The sequence below is a fragment of the Labrus mixtus genome, chromosome 16 (genome assembly GCF_963584025.1).
Source record: "Labrus mixtus chromosome 16, fLabMix1.1, whole genome shotgun sequence".
NCBI lineage: Eukaryota > Metazoa > Chordata > Actinopteri > Labriformes > Labridae > Labrus > Labrus mixtus.
In genome coordinates, this window is record NC_083627.1 from 22,062,464 (window position 1) to 22,088,746 (window position 26,283).

Below are 26,283 nucleotides of genomic sequence, written 5' to 3' on the forward strand. Positions count from 1 at the left end.
TCTAAGTTACCATTACTATCATTGCTGTATGACGAAGAATATTAACCGTTTGTAGCCTACCATCAATTATGGTCATGCAGTGTGTAGAAAATAATTAAAATAATCTAATAATTAATACAAATAGAGGAACATAATCATGACAAAACAATGCTATACACAGAAACAAGGAAGGCCTACATGGATTGTAAAGTATTGCATATGATGGAGCAGGAGCTTATTAGAAGTCAGTCTTTCATGTGGAACCATTATTTATAATCAATTTGCTCTCTTTTTTAAATGGCATTTTGTGTAGTGTTTGTTTATGTTTGTCTTAAAGCACATTTAGTTTACATGTATTTATAGATGGTGACATAAATGGCTACTTTAATATCTTACCGTTTTATCCCACGATAGGTTGAAACGTTATTTACACTGAAAAACTAGTTTTAGGTAATTTGATTCCATCTAGTGGTTAGAACCACAGACTGAACACAGTAGCCATATTAACTCCAAAACGCTAGATGGCAATAAAGAGCATTAAGTCGTCATGTCAAGCGCTTGGCACAGATGTAAAATATCGCGAGAGTTTGCGAAGTCTCACAGTTTCGTTGATTCGCAGTCGCTGAAAACATGCTTTTCTCACCGGCTTCTCTCTGGTCATCGTAAAACTAAGTGTTGTAAATGGTATGTAATATATTGTATTAAGCTTACACTAGGAGACTGCCACTGTAAGCATACATTATTAGTTGACACTGTGATAGTTAGGACTGTTCCCGCGGACTTCTATTTCAGTTACCATGAATGGCGAATACAGTTCATTTTGGTGTCACCTTTGGCGAGTTATTTGTCTTTATCAATTCAGCTTTAAACTCAACTTTGTAGTTTTCTTGTACTCTCTTAGCTTAAGTTGTCGTCTTGCAGCATCATTATCCTTGTTGTTATATTGTTTTGTTAAACTATGTTGTCGTCATGACTTGTTGTTACACTATTTCTAGCCTATTATTATTATTATTATTATTTACATTTACATTGAGTTTATAAATCCTCTGGGCTCACAGATGTAAATTAGCTTCATAGCTGACCCTTGCCAAACAATTGTGTTGTGCTGACCGCTGTCAAAATAAGCCAAAAATCTAAACTAAATAATTAATAGATGTTACTATTTACTCCTCTAAACCTGGATTAAAGCTAGTTAGAGGATACCTTTCAGATTTCATCATGACCTATATGTTACATATTACAAATATTATATCTGTGTGCACTGTGTACAACTACCACTTGATAATGATCATTAGTATTTGTTTTGTTTATTAATTATGCAATGTTCATTTTCTCTTTTAGGTCCAGTGACACTCGGGTTCATTGTAGCCCTACTTTTAGAGAATGTCAGCACTATCTGGAATGACGGCTCTCCTCAGCCTCCATCGATCACTGACATTGCAAAGCCGCTTCATGCCTGTTGCAGCACAGTTGACATCCACCTACCTTGCCAGGAGGCTTTGCAGCTCTTCTAAAACAAATGATGACCCAAAGCCGCCAGGCACCGAAAATGAATCTTTGCTGGAGAACCTGAATCTCATGGGAGTTGATGTGAGGAAGGCGCAGGAGCGGCAGCCGGGGGTGTTCCGCAGAGCCTTTACTAATGAGCAAGGTGTTCATCAATTTCTTCAAGGCAAAGGTGCCAGCCGCAAAGTAATCGCTGGAATCATATCACGTTACCCCCGTGCAATCACCCGCTCGATCGCACACTTGGAGCAGCGTTGGGGTCTGTGGAGGAAAATTTTCAAGACTGATGAAGAAATAGTGAGCATCCTGGATCGTTCACCTGAGTCTTTCTTCCGCTCCAGTGATAATGTAAACTTGGAGAAGAACATAGCTTTTCTGACCTCACTGGGACTGAGCACCAAAGACCTCCATCGGATGCTGGCAACAGCACCCAGAACGTTCTCCAACAGTTTAGAGCTCAACAGGCAGATGGTGGAGTTTCTGGAGGACATCTGTTCTGAACTCGGTGGAAAGAATCCTCCGCTTTTTGCCAAAAACATCATATCCAGAAATCTTTACATTCTCATTAAAAGCACTAAGAGGGTCAGGACAAACATAGACATCCTGAGAGCTTCTCTCAAGTTAAGTGATGCAGAACTGCTTGTTCTCTTTCAAGGCCCTGGGGCAGAAATCCTGGACCTTTCCAATGAATACCTGAAAAGGAATTTGAACTGTTTAGAGCTGAAGATGGTTGCACTTGGCTACCAAAAAGCTGACATGAACAAACTGATAATCAGTTATCCATTGGTTCTGTACATTGGGCCAGACACACTGAGCTCTAAGCTGGACTGTCTCCTACAAGGAGGCATAACAATAAAGCAGATAATAGAAAAGCCAAAGGTTTTAGACTACAGCACACAGAACATTAAAGGGCGACTAGAGCAGCTGCATAAGGTGGGCTACGACTTCCAGAGGAATGGCATCAACATCCTGGACTCAAGCAAAAAACGCTTTGATGCAAAACTGGAAAAACTTAAAGCTTTTCCAGAAGAATATATGTGATAATGCTGAATGTTGCTTAAACTTTACTTCAGAGTAATCAGGTTTTTCTGAAAATGTCATTTGCTGTTGTAGTTCAAGATATTTTTCTTCTCTGATGACTTTTCACTTTCATTATGATTCACTCTGCTTGATATTATTCTTGACTACTTTTTACATAAATAAATAGTGGAACTCAACCGTTCCTTAAACCCAAATACGCATCTTCAAATTGCTTGCTCAAAGCAATGCTCAAGAAACCCAAAGCTATTTGATGATTCTGATAACAAACCTATAAAACCAACCATGTAAGTAAGACAATGGGGGCAAGGAATATATTTCAATTGAAGTTTGTGATTCTGTCTTGAAATAAAATTATATTTATATATATATAAAAAAAAGTGATGAGCAAATGAGTACATGTTTCATAGGTTATTCACATTTTATCTGTTATATGAAATAAATATGCTGCTGCTAACTGTGATATCCGGAACCAATGGCCGTCGGGTTACACAACACGGACCTCAGAAAACTGATGCACAACTGTTCCATCACGCTTTTGGGATTGTTTCTGTGTAGGTGTGACAGTGAGATATAGGCAACATTTAAGTCAGCTTTTCTTTGACTTCTGACAATATTTTATTTGACTTTAAATTGATTTTAAATGTATTGGCCAACAAGCGGATGTTTGCGTCAGCAGCTCTTACGCTAGCTGTTAGCCTGTTAGCATGGTATCAGTAAAGCATGCGGCTGTTTACTATGAACAACTGGTAACATTTAGTCAAATTAAAGTGGCCAGTTTTATGCTTTTATAATTGCTTACTTTCAGGCCTATTTCTATGAATTAATAGATAAGTTGAATTGTCTTGGTTTGTGTGTAATACAGTTTTTGGACTAGGAGAGAACAATATAAATATGAGGCATGTGAAGCAGCACATTCAGATGAAGTCAATTAGAGTAAATCATGTGATGTATCGACGTGTTTCAGATTAAAGGATTGGAGAAAGTCTATAAAGGTGTGATGGAAACCACGGCGGAAGAACATGTGGAAAAGAAGAAAGATGTTGCAGTAAAGGGAGAAGCTGCCATCAGACAAGAGTAAGTAAACGACACTGCAGGGAATTACAGCTAATATAAGATAAGATATACTTTATTCATCCCAGCAGCAGCCAGCATACAAACAACACAACACATATATACATACATATCCCACCATACAAAAAACATGAGCCCACAATAGCCAGGATAAAAAAAGTGGTATGGATGGTCCATGTGCATAAGTAGCTGTTACTCATAGATAACAGTACAAAATACTAGCTCTGCCAGTGCATAGTATGATAGATAAATAAAGAATTATTATAAAAAGCAGTCAAGTGTGCAAAATACAGTTTGATATATGCAGCTCAGGCTAAAGTTTAAAAGTCTTCTGTCCTTACTTAAAGGGGAGTCGTTATAAAGTGCAATTGCATTAGGTAAAAAAGTATTTTTAAATCTGTCCTTTTTGCAGCTTAGCTTGTCAAGTGTCCAAAGTATTTATTGAGCAGAATCTACTTTCATACAGCTCATGTGACAGTCACCACACTGTCTAGTCTGGAGAAGTTACAAATTCAGCAACACTTGCATTTTGACTCGTTTTTTAAATTGTCAGACAGACATCTTATTTTTACTCCATACATGTTAGATGACGCAAACGTTTTGCCGAAAAGCCCTAATCTGCATTAAGTGTTGTCTGTCATCTCCCTCTTCATCATGTGGGTCCATATTTGAATCACTGCTGACACTTAATCAGTCTGTGAAGCCGACCCTGCTTCATCTGGTTCTGTTATGCATATAGAGAATTACCCTTATTATTGCAAATTGCATCTACTGGCTTCCATCCAGAACAGCAAAATATGTCTTCTTCCAGCAGGGCAGAAGTTGTGTAACTAAATGCTACCCCCACACACATAGCAGCTTAACACTGAATGCTGCCTTTTCTGATGGAGCCAACAGGACTGCACAGTAAACAAAAAAACAGCTTGTAAAACTATACTGTAAACACCTGACTTCTTGCAAAGTGTATCAGCTTAGATTTCATGCGTCATAACAGTGGCCTTGCACAATTTCTACTCAGGTTATCTTGTATGGTAGGTTGTTACATCCCATTCTTTTTTTCTAATTGCATTTTCAGATTTCTAACAACCAAAGAAAACTTTCATGGGTTTGTGGATTCTGAGTGGCAGGAGAGAAACGGAGGCAAAGTTTGTGAAAATGACAAAGCGACGGCGACATCTGTTGAGGAACCTGAAGTTAAGAAGATCAAAGTGGAGCCTGAGGAGACAAATAAATGGGGAAAACAAGATGGTAAACGACATCGGGGACAGAATAAGTCGAGACCTCGCACCAAAATTACTGCTTACGATGAGAGGCGCTTGTGTCTCTCAGTCATTCAGGTACGTAACTCTAACCAACTATCTATAAAAAAAACCCAATTATTATTACTATTATTTACTTATTGACATTATCCCCTCCGTGCAGGACAATAGGGAATGCCCCTTTGGAGCCAAGTGTAACTTCCACCATGACGTTGCAGAGTACTTGGCCACTAAACCAGCTGACATTGGGGAAAGCTGCTACCTCTATGATACATTTGGAAAGTGTTGTTATGGCCTCGCCTGCCGCTTCGCCAAGGCCCACACTACAACTGACTTTAAAAGTATGGAGAACGCAGACCTCGTCAAGGCCCATGAGGGCAGGACCGCTGTGAAGAACAGCCTGAGTAAAGACCTCCAGATTAGTCTGAGGAAGCGCTCGGTGGCCTTCAAGAAGTCAGAGGAGTACCTGAGTACACTTCCAAACAACAAAGACAAAAGAGAACAGCACGGGGAAGGTAAGATGACTGAGGAGGTTTTTAGATAGATTCTCTTTAGTGAAACTCACTAAAACATGATTTAAAGGGGGCTGCAATGGACTAGCAGTTAGGTCGCCTCCCATGTCCGGAGGTCCAGGTTCGAGTCCGACCTGTGGCTCCTTTTCTGCATATTAATTCCCACTCTCCATCCCTGTTTTCTTACTCTATCCACTGTCCTATCTAAGGCAACAACTCCAAAATAAGAAAACAAAAAATGAATATATACACGGTCTTATGGCAGTGAAAATGTCCATTTGGAATATTGTTAGTATTCTTTGTAAGCATGAATGTTTATTTTTACTGAATCTGTCCAGTGGATTCAAATTATAGCCACGTCGACCAAAGTGCAGTTAATAATTATAATAATAATAATAGCTTTATTTATATAGCACCTTTAAAAACAAATGTTTACAAAGTGCTGTGACAGACAAAGCAAATACAGCAACACGACAACAGAACAGAGATCAACAGAGGGGCCAAACGGAGAGGGCAAAATTGTAAAAATGCAAATAACAGGAATAAGAGAGATTCAACAGGCAGGTATGGAGAGGCAGTTCAGTACAGTGAAGGAAAATTAGTTTAAAATCAACCAGGAGAGAACAAAATAAAAATTGAGGGAGAGTGGGAAGACATCACATCACAGGCTGTAAACACAGAATGAAGATAAAAAGAAGGGATAAACAGGAGATTGGTTAAATGAATAAAGCAACAGAGAGCTGAAGAGTTAAACAATAAAAGGAGTAGGAATTTAAAAAGACTAAGAGCAGTAAAATTAATACAGGAAGGGTTACATTTAAAGGCTAAAACATTTAAAGAAGAGAAAGATAAAAAGGTTAAAAGCAATAAAAGGAAGGGATAGATCTTTAAAGGAGAAATCACATAAAAGCAAGTCTATAAAAGTGAGTTTTAAGAAGTGATTTAAAATGAAGTGCTCTTAAGTGAGACTAATTTGATTGTTGGGCAATAATAAGTTGGGCAACATGCATGTCGTTCTTTATTATTCGACTTGAATAGCTGTTAAATCACAACCTTCATGAATGTTGATCCTTGATTTTTAAGAGCTGCTTATTCACTTGGTGTCACTGCACTATTAAAGGCTGGGTTCAGTCAGTGTTGACTTTCCATATTTGATGAAGAAATTACTTATTTTAGCATGTTGAATTTGAACAGAGTCATATTAGTATCACATCTCAGTCTTTTGACACACCCAGGTAACGCTCCTGTCCTTGAAGTATCTGCAGATCAAACAGAAGGGGATCAGCATCAGTCGACTGAAACAGAAACACAGGTATACATTTATACTTAGACCACTGCCTTCTTATATATTTACCATATATATTTATAGCCCGTAGATAGTTTTTTGTAAGTCTATTTACATGCTTGCTTTGTGAAAAGCTACAGGCCAGCCCAGATAAACAGCCTCCACCAGTGAGGACTGTCGGCCCACTGACTGATCAGGATGTCGTGAAGTTGCGCATATGTGAAAAGAAACAGGTACGTTTCCCAGCCGAACATCTTTTTCTCCAAAAGTCTTTTTTTTAGTAGTTTTAAATAATACAAGTAAAGTCATGTAATCCCCTTCCTTGCTTAATACATGTACCAAATTATAAAATGAAAGACTTACTAATAAACAAACATCTCTGGGGCAGCACTGCAGGTAAATAAATGTTGTATTTAAGTTTTCTTTTTTTTTTTTTAAACCAGTAAGAATGTTAAGTTAAATCCTTGATGTATAAATCTCTAACTATTCTTATTTTTTATATTCTAAGTGCTTATTTATGTATCTATTCTTATATTGTTTTATTTGCTCTGATAACCTGCTGCTGTAACACCACAATTTCCCAGTTTGGGATCAATAAAGTAATTCTATTCTATCTAATATCTCTCGTTGTCTCTGTGTTCAAGGTGGACTTTCAAGACAAGCTCTACCTCGCTCCTCTAACAACTGTAAGTCGTTCCAGACTGAACTGTAAACTGGGGTTTGATTTGTTTTGTTGCAGATTCATGTTTGAAGTGGTTTAGTTTTTAATTTCATTCTAAAAAAACAAGCAATATAAAACTCTTGGCTCATCAATAAGGTTATGAACTGAAGTTAAGATTCCCTCCTGTCTTTAGTGTGGAAATCTGCCTTTCCGTCGTGTGTGTAAGCGCTTCGGAGCAGACATCACCTGTGGGGAGATGGCCATGTGCACAAACCTGCTGCAGGGACAGCAGTCGGAGTGGGCCCTCTTGAAACGTCATGAAAGTGAAGATATTTTTGGTGTCCAGGTGAAGACATTAGAGATGATCTATTCTGGACCCTTCAGAACTCCTCAGTGTGGTTAAATGATCATTTCTCTGGGGGGGGGGGTTTGGCCTCTGTTCTAATGTCTTTATTGTTTCTGCAGGTGGAGGGCTGCTTCCCTGACACCATGACGAGGTGTGCAGAGCTCATCAACAACAACACTGATGTTGACTTCGTGGACATAAACTCTGGATGCCCCATTGACCTCGTCTACAAGAAGGTGAAATCATTCAGATTAAAGGACGTTTCACTAATATTTGCTCCTCTTTATGTTAAAAATAACTTTATTTATATAGCACCTTTTAAAAACACAGGTTTACAAAGTGCTTTGACAAACAGCAAAAACAAGAACAAACTAAACCAAACACAGAAGAACAGAAACAACAGCAAGAACATAACAAATGCAAAATACTAAAAATAATTAAATACAATTCAACAGAAAAGAACCCAAAGTGCACGATACCCAACAGACATATATAACCCGACCATCACAAGAACCATCATAAGAACCCAGGAAACACAAGAACCCAACAACACGAGCTGAGACCAAGAGGACCAAAGATTTAAAAAGATGTAAGAAACTAAAAGAGTTCAAAGCAAATCAAAAGAGAACAGCAATAAGAAGGTAAGAAATAGAAATAACAATATAATAACAATAATATTAATAATTATAAAATTATGTTCAACCTCTTAGCAGTATACTTTGTAGCAGCTTTGTTTATTTGACAAGCATTGTGATTTTTAAAAACAAATCAGCATTAACAGTCCTATCTGTGCCCTCTGTGGTTAATAAAGACCAAGTTACAAAGTATTGCTGAAGAACACCTGGCTTATGTGACAGCTAATAAATCTGTGTTTCTCTACTGTGGTTAGGACAGAATCAATAAACAGTATGAAATAAAGAAAAGGTAACAGAGAGAGGCCAGTTTAGATGAACTTTACATGGTGCTATCAGGAGCAGTGTTTCCCCTAGGTTTACAGCGTTGGGGGGGTGGGGACATGCCGACACGACGACACAAACACTTGAAGGAATCTTGGTGTTCATTTGTTACTTTTAATGACAGCTGTCCTTTTCTATCGGAAAGGTATCCTTAAATGACTTCTTTCCCTGATTCCCGACTCTATCCACTATCCTATCCCTACAATAAAGGTACAAAAAGCCCAAATATATATAATGGTAGGGGGAAAACTGAGGAGTGAATATGGACTGTCTTTTTGTTCTTTGATGGAGTGCATAAAACACAGTCAATGGTATTAACCATGAATATGAAACTCTTAACCGATGGTGTTTTTCTGTTTTTCTTCATCAGGGTGGAGGATGCGGCTTGATGACACGCACCAGAAAGTTTGAACAGATCATCAACGGAATGAACTATGTAAGTGTCGATCTTTCTACCTGATGCATATACAGGGAGTCTGGGAAAAAGTCAAAAGGTTGAATTAAAAATATTTCTCACCATAGGTCCTTGACGTGCCTTTGACAGTCAAGATCCGCACTGGTGTTCAGGAGAAGTGCAACGTAGCACACAAGCTCATCCCTGAGATGAAGAAATGGGGCGTCTCAATGATCACAGTAAGTCTTTGAGACACCAAAAGGGATGAATTATAGCAAATCTTAATTTAATGATATCATATTTACCACAGTCATCTTAACACAAGTCTTGTTTTATGTGTCGTGCGGGATCTGTCTCTCTTTCTCTGTCAGGAAAGTTTTGATGCATTAGATATGATTCAGGATTTTAGTGTCGATGCTCTTGTTTTCCTTCTAGTTGCACGGCAGGTCCAGAGAGCAGCGTTACACCAAATTGGCCGACTGGGATTACATCACCACTTGCTCCAATCTGGCCAGTCCTGTCCCACTTTTTGGTATGTGGATACTTATAAGATTACAGCTGCATCAACTGCTAAACAACATCATTTGTGGACAAACAAAAAAGCATTATCATCCATTTTAGGGATTTAATGGTTGTTAAATAATGTACAGGTTATACAAGGATTGATTGCAGGTGATAATGTGTTTATTTTTCTAGGGAATGGAGACATTCTGTCCTATGAAGATGCCATGAAAGCCAGAGAGACTGGAGTTTCTGGTATTATGATTGCCAGGTTGGTGTCACATTCTGCATACTCAAAATATTTGAAACTCATATATATGGCCTCTTTTATATGCTGCTTCACTTGAAGCATGCAAAACAGTAGGAACCATGTTTAGAAGCTACACAACTAATTTAAGAAGCACATATTTGACATTAAGATAAAATGTTGAATCTGTAAGTTACTGTATGTCTAACTTTTGTTGTGGTTTGCTGTCTTTAGAGGCGCTCTCATTAAGCCATGGATCTTCACTGAAATAAAGGAGAGCAGGCACTGGGACATCTCATCCGGTGAGCGTCTGGACATCCTCAGGGACTTCAGCAACTTTGGTCTGGAGCACTGGGGCTCGGACACTCGTGGAGTGGAGAAGACCCGCAACTTCATGCTGGAGTGGCTCTCCTTCATGTGCAGGTTTGCAACAACACACGCGTTGTCAATATACTGTAGTTCATATAATAAAAGCAGGCATTGCTGTTTGTTCCTTGATCCAGAAATAGTATGAGGTTGTTATAAAATGATTTTATCATAATTTATTGAATAAACAGATCAACTGTTTGTCCTGACTGTCCTTTAAAATCTTTTTGATCTTACAAAAAAAAACAATTGTAAAAAATATTGGTAAGGTATTTATGTATAAAATGGGCTCCAAATTTCCACAAGATGTAACTGACTTTCTAAAAGTGCAATACTGTATCTTGGCTTTACAGATTAAATATCTGGCTGCTGGATTGAAATGTGGTGTCTTAGTTTGTCAGCTCTGGTGGTTTTAAATTTATAAAACTTACACCTTAACTTCATTTGCACTTATATCTGTGAAATCCCTGTTAGGAAAGATTGAAATGCCCTTCTTTCACAGTCCCATTTAGTGAATTAGGATTAAAGATTATACTTTTCTCTCTTTCTGTGCCCCTGTCTCTCTTTCTAAGGTATATTCCTGTGGGTCTGTTGGAGCGAGTGCCTCAGAAGATCAATGAGCGACCTCCGTACTACATGGGCAGAAACTACCTGGAGTCACTAATGGCCAGTCAACATGTTGGGGATTGGGTCAGGATTAGGTGAGCAGACTGTCTAAACTGTTAAGAACAGTCATTCAAAGTGGAGCATTAAATGAATCATAAATATAAATGTATACTGACTACTCTCTCTGCCTCTCTCCAGTGAAATGCTACTTGGACCTGTGCCGAAGAACTTCAACTTTTTACCCAAACATAAAGCCAACGCCTACAAGTGAATGTGTCTTTCGATGATTGCTAAAAAAGAAATCATTGTTTTTTTGTTGTTTTTAAAAATTCTAATCTAATAAATTAAATTTTAGATTTATTTTTTTTGCTTGACCTGTGGTGCAGAAGTACAACACTTGCGCATTGGTGTACTTGAAATATGCAATACATTCTTTTACTATACTAAGAAATGTCTGTGTCTTCATTATTTCTGATTAGTTATAACAAAACAAGAGACCAAACATTCTTGATGCTCTGTAAAATATTCACATATTGGTAACATGAATGCTTAGTTTAATGATTTTGTCCTATGTCAATCACAAGCCATACATATGACCAGTTTATAATGTACAGCTGTGATATTTCTTCAAACAAATCATGGGTGTGATAAACCCTATCCGTAACAAGCTGGGATGTTTTTTTTTTTGCGGACTTGACAATTTTTATTATTATTTCTGGTAACATTTTTCAGTATACACAAAGATGTCAAAATATTAGAAACACCTAAACTTTCTGTATTTATACAATATGTAGAAAAGCTAAATCTTTCACGGGCTCAGCAGCTGTTGGAGGGCTGCACCTGGATCCATGGCACTGCATGGGTTTGAACTTCTGGTGTTCCTGGTTGGGACTCTGCTGCTGGTTACAGTCCAGGGATGGGAGCGGATTAATGAAAAGGAGCTTCTTAATAAATTCCAGACAGGAGAGTGGAGTCAGCCACAGAGCAGTACAACACCAGGTATGACTCATTAACTACTCTTCTAGATATGGATGGCAATGTTCTGGCTTGACTCTAACGCTTCAAGGCTTTTTTTAGCCTATGGGGACATGTCCTCTTCAAAATTAAAGTATCAACCTTTTTCACTTGGACCTCGGAAAGGTTCTTTGTCTGGGCTGTGCAGACTCTTGAATAGGATAATGTCTCAGACTGCTGTCTTACACTTCTAACAATTATTGCGTTCTCCTGTTCTCTTTGTGTTGTGTGCAATATGTTCCCTCCCCAGGATCAAAGGACCTGCTGTCTGTCATGGACGCTCCTGAATCGTGTGGTTATGAAGTGAATCTTTTCATGAACACCCTGAGTGTACCCTTCACTGGATGCAATGTGAAATGTGTAGGTTACTCTATACACAATTAAATGCCTAAACTTTAATCTGCACAATACTAAAAATGTAATTGACTGAAAATGTAGACATCTTGGCCTAAAGCTATATTTTGAAATTGCAGAGTGATGGCTATAGCGTGCAGTTGTTGATGAGTTCGGTCAGACACAAGTGACTACTGCATCTTGTAAGGGGAATCCAGAGTCTGCTCCAGACTGCGGTCAAGCCAGCCGCTCCTCGAGTTTACATGGTGAAGTGAGCCGCCCCTAAATCTGAAGTGCCCACGTATTCTGATCTTTATGGTAAATGCGCCGGACTGCAGAGCGAGCAGGAGTAACAGACAGAGAGAGCGATGACGTCAAGTGCTAAATGCCTAGGTCTTACCATAAAACTGACTATGAGATAACAGGAATAGCTTCGGAGGTCGGGGAAGTTAGTGTGAGAATAATTCTGCCAGTCTGCGGTAACTTCCGTTTTTCAAAATTAGGTGTTCACAATTAAAAAAAAAAAAAACTTTTTTCTTGGAGAAAACAATAATTATATATATTTTCTTACATAAGTACACCGTGATTCTGATATGGTTGGACTAAGTACTTGCACAGTTACTATGAAGTACTTCCACTGTGTACTTTTTGAGAAATCCATTGTCAAAGTCCATAATAAAGCACTATAATGACTCTTTTTCTGACTTTGATGTCTTGTAAAAAACAATTCTTCCATAAGTAGAAAATGATTCTGATATGGTTGGACTTAGTACTTCTTAGACTACATGCACAGGTACTATGACACAGCTCTCTCGTGTTTTGAATGTGACAGTACCAATTTGATTCGCTCTGTCACAGCTACATTTTGCACTTTTAATACTTTGCAATAAACACACATACAAGCATTTTTCAAATATTAATAATCAGTCACGAATACAAAATTACTATTGACATTGTTTTTACATTTCTTATAAACATTAACATTTTCAAAGATCATACATATGAAATTACAAAGACTCTGAACACCAACAACTATCCACAATCCCAATCGTTCACCCTTGCATGTTGGAGTTTTTGCTCATGGTACCCTCTTTCGCATGTGTCACACTGTATCTGTAAAATAAAATGTGCAAACCTTTATCAACTTGTCAGGAATAGAGAATCTTGTGCAATAGAGAAACATTTCTAGTTATAGGCACTCATTGTAGACAGTCATGACTCAGGATATACTGGATTTCTGCTATATTTACAGTGTAAAATGTTGCACATTCAGCCTTTAAGACCAAATTTTGATTGAGGAACATCTCTGTATAGAAGTGCTGCCGGTTTGTGTCAAAAGTACAGTTGAGCTCAGTACATGACAGTAATGTGAAGGCTGAAACTGATTTGATGCATTACATTAACACTCACTGGACTTATATATTTTCTGTTTACATTGCACTCTGTTTTAGACTGCAAATCATGCACATATCTGCACATTTTGTGTTTCATATTCTATCATATATCTTTTTTTGCTTTTTATATTTTTATCTTATTCTTTTTAAGCTGTCAGCAGGAGATCTTGTGCTTTTATTCTGATTCTGAAGAGTCAATAACCCTGTTTCAAGGTGGAAAACCATAACCAGTTTGGAAATCCTTTGTCCTCTTACTGACTAAACTTAAATCTAGAATCCTCTCATAACCCTCTTATTGTCACTGTATAAACTTTTATTAAACGCTATAAAAATTAACTCTTAAAAGAAGTCAACATACATTTGAGTATTCATTTCAGGCCCTGATCCTGGGGGGCTTTGAGGTCGAGCACATAGCACAGTGGTTGTCCATGTTTACTGGCAGAAAATAAAATGATATTCAGTCACATAATGTGTACATTTTTAAGTTTATTGGCAGCTTTGTTTCTGTAAAATTATATGTAGCTTGTTAACTGGATCAGGGTTAAGATCATTTGCTACTTGGACAATAATACTAATGCTAATGCTGGTGAAGCTGGTTTATACACCAGATTGAAACTTTTTTTAACATGTAAACACATACAAGAACTTTAAATGGCTCCTTAAAATTTGTCTGGCTGCCATTACATTTTTAACCCTTTTTAAAACTGAAATTTTCACGATAGTGGCTCAAATAAAAGTCAATATGACGCAAACAATGAGCTCAACTGCAGATTGAGTGTACTTAAGCTAAATCAGGCAAAGTTTTTATTGAAACAATCAACACTAAATCCATGGATTCAAAGGAGAGAGGACATTGAAACAGCATTAAGGCTTCGGTCTTGAGAGCATGTTTGTTATTTTACACGATTTATTTACATTTAGAGATAAATGAAGGAACATCTTGAATGTTGGTTTTCTTTTTATTTATGAATTGCAGAGATATTCAGTTGTCAATATCCATTGGACTGACTAAATCAACTCCAAAGTACTCAATGTGCATTGTGCAGCGGTATCTAGGATCTATCTGAAGACTTAGTATTGGCATATACTCATCACAAATAACTACAAGAAACAGTCTACAACAAGCCTGATTTCTATTCTCCCAATTAGTGCAAATCTTTTTTTCTACAATAGCAGAAATGCATATTCTTTTCATATTTCTGATATTATTTATTTGTATTGTCATCTAACAAACACAATTGAAAACATTTTATTTGTAAATACATACATTGTGATGAAAAACAATTCTGATGATGCCACAATTGAACTCTGATCATCATATCCACTCAGCAGATAGCCTCAGACTCCCCCTGCTCCATCAGCTTCCATGCATACAGAAATCAATGATTCATTAAGATTAAGATTAAGAAATCAATGATTCTGGGGACTATGAAAAGCTGCGTTTTGTGAACTAATTTTCAGAGGCTGTAGTTTGTTTAGATGTGTTAGATTGAATATGATTAAAATAAGTTTATCAGTTATACAACAAAACTTTTCATTAATATGTTATGTTGCCTGTATAGGATACAAAAAGACAAGAAATATGTCAGCATTGGTTTTTGAAAAGTGAAAAAAGCGTTAACATACAACTGTCATCTGCTACCCTGTTGAACATTAACATCAACTATTTAGAATAAACCTACCCTTGACGATTTGTCATCATTGGTTCCACACAAATAGTCTTCTCCGTCCGTCAAGTCCTCGGCGCAAATCACCTCCTCAAGAAGGAGAGGAAGAGGCGGGTTTATGAGTTTAACGCTTTCTGATTTTAAGGTAAAAATAAGGGTCAAGGTAAAATAAGTGTAAAAACAAACCCACACACTCAAAAGCTAAACAGAACATATAGGGAAAAACTAATGTCTATTTATAAATTTAATTATTTTTAAAACATAAAATCGTTATAATTAATACACATTGTAATGTTGTGGATTATGATGGCAAATAATAGGTTAAAGGACATGTATTTATGAAGTTAAAGGTAGGCCTATATAAATGTGTAGAACAATTTTTGATGAATTAACAGTTTTTTGAAAAGGGTCCCAGGGTTTGAGAAAATAACAGGCTCATTATTGTGCTGTATTATCTCAGAAAGTACACAGTAAAAGTACCTAAATGTACTTATGGAAGAATTATTTTTTACAAGACATCAAAGTCATAAAAAAGACTCATTATAGTGATTTATAAGGGACTTTGTCAATGGATTTCTCAAAAAGTACACAGTAAAATTACTTCATATTACTTGTGCATGTAGTCTAGGAAGTACTAAGTCCAACCATATCAGAATCATTTTCTACTTATGGAAGAATTTATTTTTACAAGACATCAAAATCATAGAAAAGGCTCATTATAGTGATTTATAAGGGCCAATCACAGTAGTGTAGATTCAAGGGTATGATTTAATGTGATCACTTTAGCGTTACATCTGCGCAGACAGTGATTAGCCTAGCTATCAGACAATCTGATTAGGTCATCTTTATTCTGACCAGCACAAACAGTCTCTGTGATTGTCGTACTATATGGAAAGTTGTTTATCGTGTTGGCTATATTGACTGCGTGTTGAGTAAACTGGTGATATTCTGGCCGATGTGTTGGGGCCGAGGCTTTTCAAGGACCCATTGTTTACTATGTTGTTGTTTGTGCTGGTCAGAATAAAGATGACCTAGTCAGATTGTCTGGTAGCTAGGCTAATCACTGGCAACCACGGCAGGGGAGTCTCAAAAATCCCACACACAAATGCAATGAGGTTCACAAATAACAAACAGTTTGTATATAAATGTAACATTTGTGGATTTCTATTACATATATACAAAACTATAAATATTTCTGTGTGAATCAGAAATACATTTGTGAATCTTATTTTTTTATTTGTGGATTTGTTTTACATTTATATAGAATTAAATATATTTGTGTGTGCATTGAAATACATTTGTGAATCCTTCTGTGTGCATTTGTGAATATCGAGACTGATCTAACTCCATAAGTATTGCCCTTGGAAATTTACTCAAACAATATTATAACATCTAACCAAATTATTTTTTTTGTTACTAGGCACCATAAGGATTTGCTGCAAAAGAACTTGAGGATGATTTATGATATGAAGAATAAAATTATTTCAAAATACAGCTCCTGGTATTGGTGGTTTCTCTTAAACTTGAACGGTACTGTGGTAATAAACTTGTGACTCTGTTTGCTGGAGATGCAATAAAATTGTTGATTCATTCATTCTTTTTCAGAAATTCAGAGTTCTCCTCTGAAGAACCTAAAACTCCAGACATAAAGTAAAGGCACTTACAACAAATGTTGTGCAAATGTCACAAGTTCAAAGCCCAGAAAGGTTACTTGAATAAAAGTAGTCTAGTAGTTTTAAATAAATAATTTCTGTAGAGCTATCAACGATATAAACATTGTGGTGCTGGAAATGTCAAAAGATAACAAAACATGAAATTTAACCTCTGGGAAGTATGAAAACAGTTATAGTTGCATTCACCTTGGTGTATCATTTGAAACCCTTTCTACCTCATTTAAAAACTCAAGTTCCCACTTTGAATCCCCTTTTGTAAATCTAAAATGAATAATACACCTTGGAGTTAACACATGGTGGGGGTAAGGACCCCCTGGGGCACCAAGAGGGGTTGTGAGAAGCACATTCTATAATGCATGAAGGAGCACTCAGTGCGGTGCCACGGATGTACAGTATATGGTAGAAAATGGGTTTGCAAAATGCTGCCCCTCTAGGCTACAACTTACCACTAGGCAAGTTTATTTATAGATTTATTTTGCATCTCTGTTTTCATTCCTTAATGGTTTCCACTTTCTTTGATCATTTTCTTGTGCTTGACTTAAATTGTTAACTGTTTAAATTGTGTGCTGTCTTAATAATTCATAACTTATCTATCTGTAAAGCACTTTGCATTTAATAATTATTTATATGTGGTAGGCTATCAATACAATTGAGGCTTCTGCAGGCTATGTTAATAAAGCGTTGGTAACCTGTGTGTATTTTGCACAGAGGGTTGCTCTCCTCTGTGTACTGTTTCTGAACCATATGAATCAACATGACCAAGCATTTGTCGCTTACCCACAATCCTTTGCAACAAAACACACTCAACACTGCTACCTCTGTGCATACTGGGCTTACTGGGCTGGTGGTGAAGTGTCTGTTCTCTCAGAAAAACAACATAAACCTTGTCAGCTACGTTTCAGAAGAATCTGAGGAAGCGCCCATCAGGTGAGGAGAGTGACATCAGCTGGACGGAGATAAACACGAAGTGAGTTCTTACAAAGTGAACAGTTAGCTTGTTTTAATGCTTATTCATGTATACAACAAAATATGTATCAAGAAAACACTCCCCTTAATTCAGTGTAACGTTAGGGTTATCCAGCTAACTCTACTTTAGTGGTATTTAGATAAGTTTGGCAGCGAGCTAATGCCACCTAGCTTGATATGTAACCTGTCAGCTGTTTCTGTTAAGCTAGCTCGAGATTTAATAAACTTCAGGCGTGAGAAAGATCGATGATAATCCTTTATGTCATGTAACGCTACGGGATAACTATAAAGTAAATATTTGTTTCACTTACGGTAGATTGTATAATATAAAGTTTTGTTCTAAAATCAAGTGAAGACCAGGCCATAAGTTAAAATGTAACTTGAAGTCAACATTAGCTATTTTTCTTTGATGTTGATTCATATTTGTATGAGGGACAATTAATTTACATATTTACTTTTCCTTGTACAACATGGACACAGAAATACATAAATAAATATATTTATTTATATATTTATTGATGCATTTATTTAATTATTTATTTATACATTATTGTATGCATTTCTCCCAACATTTATTTATTTATTCATTTATTTATTTATACTTTAGTCATTTTTGTCCCTCATATATTTGATGCTGATTGCAAGGGAACAAAGGGAAAATTCCTGTATCTAATTCATGACTTGGCATAAATTCAGGACCTAAAGTTAATCTCAAAGAAGTATTTGTCTTAAGAAATGATAAGTAGGCTACTGCTCAAATTGTCCCAGTTAATAAACTAAATCTAAATGTACACTTTTGAATGAGACCTTTCTTGTAACTATTATTAATTTACGTTGCCAGGATCTTTTTTTTACAAACTGTTAGGCCATGAATAATTAAACTTTGCTCAATGCTCTAAAGTTTCATGTATTTTATTCTAATTTATCACAAAAATGTTGTGGCTTCATTTTTAATTATTATTATTATTATTTTTTTTTTTACAAATGTTTACATATGAGCTTTAAGGAAGAGAAATGTCCTTTCTCCTGTAGTTGGACTTTTAAAAGGTTGTACTTTCTACTTTGTGCTTTTTTTTCCTTCATGGTAAAAAAACCACAGGATATATAAAGAAACACATCAGTCAGCTGTGACTTTAAATGTTCCAAAATGATCACCAGCTTCCTGATATAAAACATGCTGTTATGGGACTATGAACACTTTAGTGTGTGTGCATGTGAGAGAAGCTGTAAATGCTGCTGCAGTCAGCAGGTTTACAGAGGGCGGGGTTTTGTGCTTCAATAAGACTGCAAGGGGCGTAAGAAAGGATCTCACTCCACTCTGCCTGTCTTAACCCTCAGCTTCTGTCGCTGGCAAAGATGGCTCATCTCCCAACACTGTTCAAGTATGTGGACGAACACCAGGATCTGTACGTAAAGGTAAGCTGAGGGAGTTATTATGTTGCACTTAAATGTACACTAAGTTCACATTTTATGACCTCTTGGTTTGTGGTCAGGTATTTACTTGTTGTGATTAGATTGCAGCCAAAGGCTTTGTCTACACCTGATTTAAATTGTGTTTTCATCTTGATTGCTATGCAGTTCTATACCTCATTCACTCTTAGTGTGTGTGTGTAATGGCTTATACCAGAGCCACTGAAGCAATCGAAATAAAATCAGTTTATGTTTTCATGAAATCTTCTATACAGTTAAAATCAAACTGATTTGAGTTTAATTTGAGGGCTGGTGTACTGTAGCTGTCATAATAGAGATCTGTATGCTTAGTCACATTCACTTTAAGGCTGAACATTCGTTCTATCCTGTAACACCCTCAGTGTTCTCTTCAGGGGTATATTCACATTTTCATGAACGTTTCCTTCATTTCCTAGCGCCTCGCAGACTGGGTGGAGGTCCAGAGTGTGTCTGCTTGGCCAGAGAAGCGTGGGGAGATCAAGAAGATGATGGAGATGGCAGCCAAAGACATCGAGAGGCTGGGGGGGACGGTGGAGATGGTGGATATCGGCAAACAGGAGGTTTGTTTGCAATTTGTCAGTCGTCAGTTTGTTCTTTGTTTCAGTTTTTAACGGCTTACTCTAAAACCATTGTTATTCTTAATTTGGCTCTTTAAACTGTTGTAATTGTATAGAACGAGTCCACACTGTATATGTCACCCTTTCTTTATAATACTGTTGTATTTGTCCCTGCATTCAGCACCCCTCTGGAGAGGAGATTCCCCTCCCTCCTATCGTCCTGGGTCATTTGGGGTCCGACCCGGGCAAGAAGACGGTGTGTATCTACGGCCACCTCGATGTCCAGCCAGCCAGCATTGATGACGGCTGGGATACAGAGCCTTTCACCCTGGTTGAGAAAGACGGTGAGAGCAGAACTTGGTTTGACTTTCTCTTTTAGTTAGGTTTCAGTTGGATCCTGGAAGTTTGCCAGTTGAAAACAAGACAAAGCTATCGGATTCTGAAGTAGACTGGAATGTGGTTTTGGCTTGAAAGAGGAGACATGTTGTGATTAACTTTGAGGTTTCTGTTTCCAGTCCAACATGTAATGATATTATGCCTTCTTTTGGCAACCTTCATATCAAATCTCACTGAAACAACAGAGCTGGAGACGAGGCAGGAAAGTTAAAGGGACATGTAGTTAAACTGAGCAATAAACCAATAAGTTAGTATTGTAATGATTTTTCTAAAGGCCTAAGTATCATATAACAGTAACTGTGAACTCCTTTTTCTGAGCACAGAAGTAGTTTTTATCATCATGACTAAAAAGGTAATGTGTGGTTTAGATACTCTTTGAGCTTTTATCAGCATTGTACTTGTGATCATATCACAGTTTGCTACAAAGTCCATCTCAGTCACCTCATGGTTCAGGGCTGGGAGGTGTCCTTAATCACGTCTTATCTGCAAACCCCCGCAGGCCAAGATGAACTAATACTGATGTATTTTAGTAAAGCAGTGAACAATCGGTTTCATAAAAACCTGAAGGTCTCGAGGAAAGATTTTATTTTCAGATCACAGATGTTGCTCTGAAATTTTGGATTTACTGCTGAGCCGTCTTTTATTTCCACTGCGTGAAGACCCTGATATGATGATATGATGTGTAATTTATCAGCACTTATTAACCTCGTCAGCTTCGTTCTATGCTGTTTAACCTGACAGATGAAACATTGAAGATAAGGTTTCTTATCTGTATGCCATTAATACAGAACCTCTAGTGGTCTTATGCAACTTCTGGTGACTGTCAGCTGACAGAAAGTAACACATCCTCTTCCTCTCGTCTGATTCCTTCTTGCTCGGCTCTGATTTCGCTGATGTCGTCTTTCTAAATCAGCTGTTTGATTGTTGAAGAAATGAGTGCAAAGATGCCTTTTTTCCCCTCACACTAATGTGTGAACAGACTTCATGGGTTTCTAACACAATAAATTAATAGCTGGGTTTACAATCCCACACAACAGAGATAGTCTGAATAAAGAGGGCAACTTTCACTTATCCAATATAAAGATAAACATTTTCTATAACAAAATTAAACATCACACAGAAAGACCTAAAGTATACAGAACTTTAGATGTGAAAATCCAGACATAAGACACCGTTCTTTTTTGCTCTTGAGACAAAGTTAACAGAGCATTCCAAGATTGCCCCTTTTCAAAAGACACTTCATCCAATTCTCAGAGCTCACTCAAATCCTCTTGAATATTTTTTAAATAAACCAAAAGCAAAGGCCAGTGGTATAACAAGCTCTCAACAGGGAAATAGAGGAATCTCAGAACTCTTTTTAAAAAATGTAATAAATAAAGGCTTTAGAAAACAAAACAGGTGGAAGATGCTATAATCAAATTGAGTTCCAGGCGTTAAAACTAAAACCACAGTTTTGTCTCTGCAGGTAAACTCTATGGAAGAGGCTCCACTGATGACAAGGGTCCGGTGTTGGCCTGGTTCAACTGCATTGAGGCTTATCAGAAGCTCCAGCTGGTGAGTTTGGTCCCTTAACTCAGGATGAGTTCACACTGCAGGAAAAAGTGACCGGAGTCTGACTTTTATTGCTCCTATGTGTCTCAGATCTGATTTTATTATGACTGTGTGAACAGCACACGTCACATAGAATTGGATCATTCAAATCAGATTTTCATATATGGATTTCCACTGTAGTCTGATACAGGCCACATTTCAAAAACAATGTAAACAGCCAGACAAAAGGAATCAGATCTGAAGCAGAAAATCCGACCCTTGCAGCGTGAACACAGCCTTATAGTATCTTCCTTTACCATTCACTAGGCACTGCAATTAGGGACACAATTTAAGTTTCAAAGATCCCATTTGCAGGTCCATTTTACAGTTTTACTTTAAATACTACTTCATAATGATCCCTTTTGTGACCAGCCACACTTTCACAAACCAAACTTTCTCTGTTTTCATTTTCTGAGGCAAATAATCTCAAACTAGTTATCTTTACCCTAAAGCTAAAAAGAGCAAACCTCTTTTGGTTTCTGTTTGATTGTGTTCTTCTTTCCAAAAATAACCTCGTTAAGAAAAGGGTGTTGTCGGACAGTGATGGGAACATCAACACAGATCACAATCAGGAATGTTGACCGGATTGTCTAAGCAGAAATATAGAGAGGTGTGATGATTTAAGTCACCACTAGAATGTGAATGGAATGATTACTATAAGTTACATCCATCTCTGTGTTCATTGAAAGAGAGAGTTACTTTACTGATCTTATCTTGACACAGTTTTAAATTATGTCTTCTGAGGGAAACTAAAGGTTGACTGTTTTGTTAGAGCTGCATTGTTTGATAAATCAATTCAGGCTTTTGGGTCTTGATTAAGAGAAGATGAAACACTTAGGCCAGACTTTGTTATCAAAGGCAACTACTCCTCCGGTAGTACTATCTCTCCCCACCTTCAAATTAAATTAGAGCTACAGTTTGGCTGTATTATTACAGTTCAGCTTGTTAGATCTTTGGCCAAACAGCAGGGACCTGCATCCTCATTCAGCGGTGACTCTAGAATACCCACAGACATGAGTGTGAGTGATTGTTTGTCTCTTTGAGCTCTAGGTTAATGAAACTCTCCAAAGCAAAATAAAGCAAAGGAGCCAGGCTGTCTGACAGTCAGGGGGGAAAAAATAAAACTTCCTTCCAACACACTTCAATAGATCCCATCACAGACTGATTTACCTTTGCTTGTTTTATTTGATCCTTTGCAAGAAACCTAACAGAACACTATGAATTTGTATTTGAGTGTAATTCCGACACTGAACACTAGGTGGAGTCTTGACTTATGCTGTGCATAAAGCCAAGGCTCCAGGTAATTGGATTCAGGTGTGTGTTTGGAAGCATATAGTTTTTTGACCGTGTCAGGTTGACTTGGATGTAACAGTTTATGCTTTATGATGTATTGGACAGAATGAGACATTTGATGTGCATTAGTGAACCCCGATCATGAACTATAATAAACAGATTGAAGACTCTATTGGAAAAGAGTACCAGAGGCATCCGGAAATAGTTCCACAACTCACATCTCAGTGATGACTGCTTTGGACAATATAGGGTTTGTTTTTAAAATGGTCACCACATGATGTGTGTATTTAAATCCCAAAACAAAAGGTGTCCCGTTCATCAATTAAACACAATGTTCAAAATGACACAAATATTGTTTTTGAATGCCTTTGCTGTGGATTATGGAGTGAGTTTCCAATATGATCCTGTATCATTCTCAGTGATGGATGATATCCATGTAAAGGTACAGAACTCTTTCATGTTGATGACTTCAGATCGTCAGCAGGATAAGGGATCAAAGGTCTCTGGATGAAACGGGTCAATGTGTCACATGTTTTATCAAGCCATCTCTCAATGATTAAAGAGAGTCACGTCACCTGCTTCTTGTTTTTAACTTCTGTTATTTTTCCTTGAAACAGGAATAGACTCTTAACTAATATTGTTTTTTTTCATGGTCTTGGGTTGGAACTTTATATTTCTCTTCATTCTGCAGGAGCTTCCCATCAACATCAAATTCTGCTTTGAGGGGATGGAGGAGTCTGGCTCTGAGGGTCTGGATGAACTGGTGTTTGCCCGGAAAGACACCTTCCTGAAAGACGTGGACTACGTCTGCATCTCTGACAATTACTGGCTGGGCAAGACCAAACCCTGCATCACCTATGGCCTGAGAGGAATCTGCTACTTCTTCATTGAGGTGGAGCTCGATTGTAGAGCCGTTTGATTTCATAGCGTAGCCAAATCAAGAGTGCTCTCCAGAATCTTGTCTATCTGTGTTTTTAATGCGACAACTTTTTGTTTATTTATTCAAAGGTGGCGTGTGGTGACAAAGACCTTCACTCAGGGGTGTTTGGCGGCTCTGTTCATGAAGCCATGACTGACCTCATAGCGCTCATGGGCAAGTGAAGCTGACCATTTAACTATGACCTGATCAAACACATTTGAACACCGGCGTGTTGTAGAGATGTGGATTAGGAGAGTTTAAACTTGGTTTTTGTCTTTTTATAAACAGGCTCTCTGGTCGACAAAAAGGGGAAAATTCTGGTTCCTGGCATGAATGACGACGTGGCCCCCCTCACAGAGGAGGAAAGAAAGCTGTATGAGAAAATTGAGTTTGACTTGGATGAATACTGTAAAGATGTTGGAGTTGGAAAGCTGCTGCATGACACCAAGGCAAGGCATCAAAGATAGAAATGTGCTGCTCTGCTCTGAATGATCGCACTGTAATTTATTATAATTTCATGCGTCTGGTTCTTTTCTTTCCTGCAGGAGAAAATACTGATGCATCGCTGGAGATACCCGTCTCTTTCTCTTCATGGTATTGAGGGAGCTTTCTCTGAAACAGGGTCCAAGACGGTCATTCCTCGCAAGGTCATCGGCAAGTTCTCCATCCGCCTCGTCCCTGACATGGACCCCAAAGTTGTGGAGAAGCAGGTAGACCCCCTGCAACATTTCACACTTTTCTTGGTGACCAAAAAAAAACTGTTTGGATGTCAAAATATCTCACAGTTGTCTCTTTCATTATCAAGGTTATTGGCCACCTGGAGAAGAACTTTTCTGAACTTGGAAGCCCCAACAAACTGAATGTCTCCATGGGCCACGGAGCCAAGGCCTGGGTCTCTGACTTCAACCACCCACACTACATGGCTGGCCGAAAGGCCATGAAGACAGGTACAAAGGCTGAGTAGAATAAGACTTATACAGTGTGTATGATAAAAGGATAGAGTCTCTCAAAACACATACTTCCTCTTCCTCTTCCTTTGCTTGTCACAGTCTTTGGTGTGGAGCCCGACCTGACTCGTGAAGGTGGAAGCATCCCCGTCACCCTGACCTTCCAGGAGGCCACAGGACGTAACGTCATGCTGCTCCCTGTGGGATCCTCTGATGATGGAGCTCACTCCCAGAATGAAAAGATCAACAGGTAGAGAAAATGGGAATAAGCACAAGTGTTGATAAATTAAGATGTGATATTGGGGAAAAGAAAAGCGATTACACATGACAAATGATACATTCTTTTAAGGCTGTAAGTTTGTTGTCAGCTCCTTATTCTTTATATATCATCTTAATAATTAGTATAACTATTGGCTGAACTTTTCACTGTCGGAATAAGCTCATCCTTATATTTATCTCTTCCATTTTCAGAACCAACTACATTCAGGGAATCAAGATGCTGGGTGCATACTTCCATGAGGTGTCCCAGCTTGAATGAAGAGCTGCATCATCAGATATGTTCATTCTCACTCTAAGAGCCATAAGCTTTGTGGTATGATTTACCATCCATGGTTAAAAGTTTTATACTCACTGCCTCCTGATAATAAAATATTTTTCTTTGTTACCATGTGTTTTGCTTTCATTAATCCCTGTTTTTTTTTCTGTTACTGCAATGCACTACATGTTTACTTAAAATAAACCACAATAACACTGAATAAAAAAAATGCTGGTATCAGTTGAAGAAATAAATTATATAAAAGGTGTTTATAGTTTTGTTACAAATAGCTGAATAGAACATGTTTTAGAGTCTTAATGGCTTGTAATAGTAAATATGGGTATCATTGTCACATAAATCCAACAGTAAAACCTCTCATGTACAACACAAAACCCCAAAATATTAAGTTTAGCAACCTGCTTAACAGATTATTAAACTGTTAAATGTGCTTTAAATTATAACATATGTACTTGAAGGCCTTCATTTGATGCTTACTTGTGTTTGAATATTTTTAAAAATCTAAGGAGTGGTAATATAAAGTGTGAAATAGAAATGCTCAAGGAAAGTACACGTTATGAATATAAATGCTACTATAAAGCTCATAATTTTGTACTTACTGTAAATTTTAAAGCGAAAATAAGTGTCACTGTCCCTTTAAGAAGGAGGCGGAGTCTATCAAGAGTGTATAGCCAGTGAGAAGTGTTGCCTGGTAGGCGAAAACCAGTAATAAACAGAAACATAAAAAAACAGAAGCGATTACAAAGATTTACCCAGAGACGAGTTTTTTTAAATCACTTTTGTGTTCTCACTATGATTACGT

At 37.6% G+C, this 26,283-nt stretch overlaps 3 protein-coding genes across 5 annotated transcripts; all 3 read left to right on the top strand.

Moving 5' to 3' along the window:
- Positions 1 to 558: 558 nt before the first annotated feature.
- LOC132990670 (transcription termination factor 1, mitochondrial) lies at positions 559 to 2,915 on the top strand. The gene is made up of 2 exons (XM_061059027.1): positions 559 to 663; positions 1,321 to 2,915. The coding sequence occupies exon 2, from the start codon at positions 1,363 to 1,365 to the stop codon at positions 2,524 to 2,526; it is 1,164 nt and encodes a 387-aa protein (XP_060915010.1). The 5' UTR covers positions 559 to 663; positions 1,321 to 1,362; the 3' UTR covers positions 2,527 to 2,915.
- An 81-nt stretch (positions 2,916 to 2,996) lies between these two features.
- Positions 2,997 to 11,181, top strand: dus3l (dihydrouridine synthase 3-like (S. cerevisiae)). 2 transcript variants are annotated; one of them, XM_061059026.1, is made up of 16 exons: positions 2,997 to 3,077; positions 3,491 to 3,600; positions 4,673 to 4,934; positions 5,020 to 5,371; positions 6,604 to 6,680; positions 6,788 to 6,886; positions 7,298 to 7,339; positions 7,508 to 7,660; positions 7,780 to 7,896; positions 8,987 to 9,052; positions 9,139 to 9,249; positions 9,446 to 9,542; positions 9,707 to 9,782; positions 9,993 to 10,181; positions 10,697 to 10,825; positions 10,929 to 11,181. In XM_061059026.1, the coding sequence occupies exons 2-16, from the start codon at positions 3,524 to 3,526 to the stop codon at positions 10,999 to 11,001; spliced, it is 1,920 nt and encodes a 639-aa protein (XP_060915009.1). In that variant the 5' UTR covers positions 2,997 to 3,077; positions 3,491 to 3,523; the 3' UTR covers positions 11,002 to 11,181. The 2 variants fall into 2 exon arrangements, with proteins under 2 accessions (XP_060915009.1, XP_060915008.1); XM_061059025.1 differs by having other exon boundaries at positions 3,001 to 3,081.
- Positions 11,182 to 17,583: 6,402 nt separating this feature from the next.
- cndp2 (carnosine dipeptidase 2) lies at positions 17,584 to 25,592 on the top strand. 2 transcript variants are annotated; one of them, XM_061059404.1, is made up of 12 exons: positions 17,584 to 17,738; positions 19,116 to 19,193; positions 19,643 to 19,786; positions 19,965 to 20,127; positions 21,645 to 21,733; positions 23,754 to 23,954; positions 24,071 to 24,155; positions 24,270 to 24,430; positions 24,527 to 24,691; positions 24,787 to 24,928; positions 25,031 to 25,178; positions 25,400 to 25,592. In XM_061059404.1, the coding sequence occupies exons 2-12, from the start codon at positions 19,134 to 19,136 to the stop codon at positions 25,464 to 25,466; spliced, it is 1,425 nt and encodes a 474-aa protein (XP_060915387.1). In that variant the 5' UTR covers positions 17,584 to 17,738; positions 19,116 to 19,133; the 3' UTR covers positions 25,467 to 25,592. The 2 variants fall into 2 exon arrangements, with proteins under 2 accessions (XP_060915387.1, XP_060915386.1); XM_061059403.1 differs by lacking the exon at positions 17,584 to 17,738 and having other exon boundaries at positions 19,034 to 19,193.
- The last annotated feature ends 691 nt before the right edge of the window (positions 25,593 to 26,283 follow it).